Source organism: Nicotiana tomentosiformis, chromosome 7 (assembly GCF_000390325.3).
Source record: "Nicotiana tomentosiformis chromosome 7, ASM39032v3, whole genome shotgun sequence".
Taxonomy (NCBI): Eukaryota; Viridiplantae; Streptophyta; class Magnoliopsida; order Solanales; family Solanaceae; genus Nicotiana; species Nicotiana tomentosiformis.
In genome coordinates, this window is record NC_090818.1 from 121961365 (window position 1) to 121964563 (window position 3199).

At 41.1% G+C, this 3199-nt stretch overlaps 1 protein-coding gene across 1 annotated transcript; it reads left to right on the forward strand.

Moving 5' to 3' along the window:
• The first annotated feature begins 243 nt into the window (after positions 1–243).
• LOC138896293 (uncharacterized) lies at positions 244–627 on the forward strand. The gene has a single exon (XM_070181091.1). The coding sequence runs from the start codon at positions 244–246 to the stop codon at positions 625–627; it is 384 nt and encodes a 127-aa protein (XP_070037192.1).
• The last annotated feature ends 2572 nt before the right edge of the window (positions 628–3199 follow it).

The following is a 3199-nucleotide window of genomic DNA, read 5'->3' on the forward strand; positions in this document are numbered from 1 at the left end:
GTCCATGATTTAGAATAGGCATCCATTATTCATGCATTGAAAATTTGGAGGCACTATCTCTATGGTGTGTCTTGTGAGGTATTTACAGATCATCGGAGTCTACAACACTTATTCAAATAGAAGGATCTAAATTTAAGGAAGTGGAGATAGTTGGAGCTCCTAAAGGACTATAATATCACTATTCTGTATCATCCCGGGAAGGCCAATGTAGTGGTCGATGCCTTGAGTAGGAAGGAGGTGAGTATGTATAGCGTTGCATTCATTCCTGTTGGTGAAAGGTGTCTTGCAGTTAATGTTCAGGCCTTAGCAAGCCATTTAGTGAGATTAGAAGTTTTGAAGCCCAGTTGGGTTCTAGCTTGTGTGGTTTCTCGGTCTTCCTTATACGACCGCATCAAAGAGCGCCAATATGATGATCCCCATTTGCTTGTCCTGAAGGACACAGTTCAGCACTGTGATGTCAAAGATGTTACTATTGGAAATGATGGGATGTCAAGGATGCAGGGTCGTATTTGTGTGCCGAATGTGGATGGGCTGCGTGAATTGGTTATTAAGGAAGCCCACAGTTCGTGGTATTCCATTCATCCGGGTGCCGCTAAGATGCACCAAGACTTTAGGCAGCACTATTGATGGAGAAAAATGAAGAAAGATATAGTTGGATTTGTAGCTCAGTGTGTAAATTGTCAACATGTGAATTACGAGCATTAGAGAATGGGCGTATTGCTTCAGAAACTTGAAATTCCAGAGTGGAAGTGGGAGCGTATTACCATGGACTTCGTAGTTGGACTCCCACGTACTTTGAGAATGTTTGATGCTATTTGGGAAATTGTGGATCGGTTGACTAAGTCCGCGTATTTTATTCCATATGGTACTACTTATTCTTCAGAGCGTTGGGTGAGATTTATATCCGCGAGATTGTTCACCTACATGGTGTACCAGTGTCTATCATTTCATATCGAGACACGCAGTTTACATCACAGTTTTGGAGAGCAGTGCAGTGAGAGTTAGGCACGCAGGTTCAATTGAGTACAACATTTCACCCTCATACGGACGGACAGTCTGAGCGCACTATTCAGATATTGGAAGATATGCTACGTGCTTGTGTTATAGATTTTGGAGGTTCTTGGGATCAGTTTCTGCCACTTGTAGAGTTTGCTTACAATAACATCTACCAATCGAGAATTCAGATGGTTCCGTATGAGGCTTTATGTGGGAGACGGTGTCGGTCTCTGGTGGGTTGGTTTGAGCCGGGTGAGGCTAGGTTATTGGGTACTGATTTAGTTCAGGATGCTTTGGAAAAGGTTAATTGATTCAGGAATGACGCCGCACGATGCAGTCTAGACAGAAGAGTTATGCCGACCGGAAGGTTCGCGATGTTGCTTACATAGTAGGAGAGAAGGTATTACTCCGAGTTTCGCCTACGAAGGGCGTTATGAGTTTTGGGAAGAAGGGCAAGTTGAGTCCTAGGTATATTGGACCTTTTGAAATACTTAAGAAGATTGGAGCGGTGGCTTATGAACTTGCATTGCCACCTAATCTATCGGGTGTTCATCCAGTGTTTCATGTATCTATGCTCCGGAAGTATGTCGGGGATCCGTCTCATGTTTTGGATTTCAGCACAGTGCAATTGGATGGTAATTTGACTTATGATGTGGAGCCGGTGGCCATTTTAGACTGGCAGGTTTGATAATTGAGATTAAAGAACATAGCTTCATTGAAAGTGCAGTGGAGAGTCCAGCCAGTCGGAAAAGATACATGGGAGACTGAGTAGGAGATACGGAGCATATATCGATACCTATTTGAGGCTCCACGTATGATTATAAACCCATTCGAGGACGAACGTTTGTTTAAGAGGGGATGATTGTAACGACCCGGCCGGTCGTTTTAAGTATTACAGACCTGTTCCCCTATTCACTGCTCACTTAGTGCTTTACAGTTGTTATATGATATGTTGGGGTAATTGGTTCGAGTCGGGTGAGGGCTTGGAATGAATGGGAACACTTAGTTCCAAAGTTTAAAACTTAAGTTGAAAACGTTGATTGGATGTCGACCTATGTGTAAACTACCCCGAAATAAAGTTTTGATGATTCCAATAACTCTGTGTGGTGATTTTGGACTTAGGAAACTTAGGAGTGTGTCCGAATTTTTTTTTGAAGTCCATTGTTAAATTAGGCTTGAAATGGCTAAAATAGAAATAAGTTTGGATGTTTGACCGGGGAGTTGACTTTTTGATATCGGAGTCGGAATCCAGTTCTGAATTGGAATTCATTGACTTTAGAAGTTGGAATTCGTTAGTTTCATTAAGCTTGAATTAGGGTGTGATTTTGTGATCTTAGCGTTATTTGATGTGATTTAAGGTTTCGACTAAGTTCGTATGATATTTTAGGACTTATTGGTGTATTTGGTTGAGGTCTCGGGGGCCTCGGGTGAGTTTCAGATGGTTAACGGATCTAAATTTGGACTTAAACATCTACTGGAATTTTTCTGATGCATGTATCTGGTTTCCTTCATCGCGTTCGCGAGGGGAGTCTCGCGTTCGCGAAGAAGAAATTTGGACTGGCCCATTTTGTGCTTCTCGTTCACGACCGAGGGCATGCGTTCACGAAGGGTCGAGGGACAAAGCTACGCGTTTGCGATCGAGGCCTCGCGTTCGTGAAAAGGAAAGCCTGTTACACCCCATGTTTTTGTACGTGAAAGTCTGTTGTAACTCAATTGATGTAAGCTCGAAAATAAGATCCTCTTTGAAAGTATATAAAGTGATTTAATGATGTTACGTCCCATTTTTGCAAGCCTTTAAGAGTTATTATTTGGGGACAAATATTTCTAAGGGGACATGCTGTTATACCCCGTACTTCAGACGTTACTGTTATTATAGGATTATCTAATGTACGCTCAAAAACGACGAAATCCTTCTACAAGGATAAGAAAGGCTTACCCAAGTCTTAAGTAAGTTAAGATGAATATGAGACTTGTTATTCATGATTTAAATGAGTTTAAAGTCATAATATGACTATATATGATGTTTGGATAAGAAATATAAAGTTTGCGAAAAATCAGATTTAAGTTGCGGAAACTCGAGCTAAGATTTGCCTTATAATTAGCCATTTTGAAAAATTAATTCGTAAGCTTTATGATGTCATTTTGGGACATATATCATACCAAAATAAAGGTATTTGAACCTAGTTTCCAATGATTCAAACCA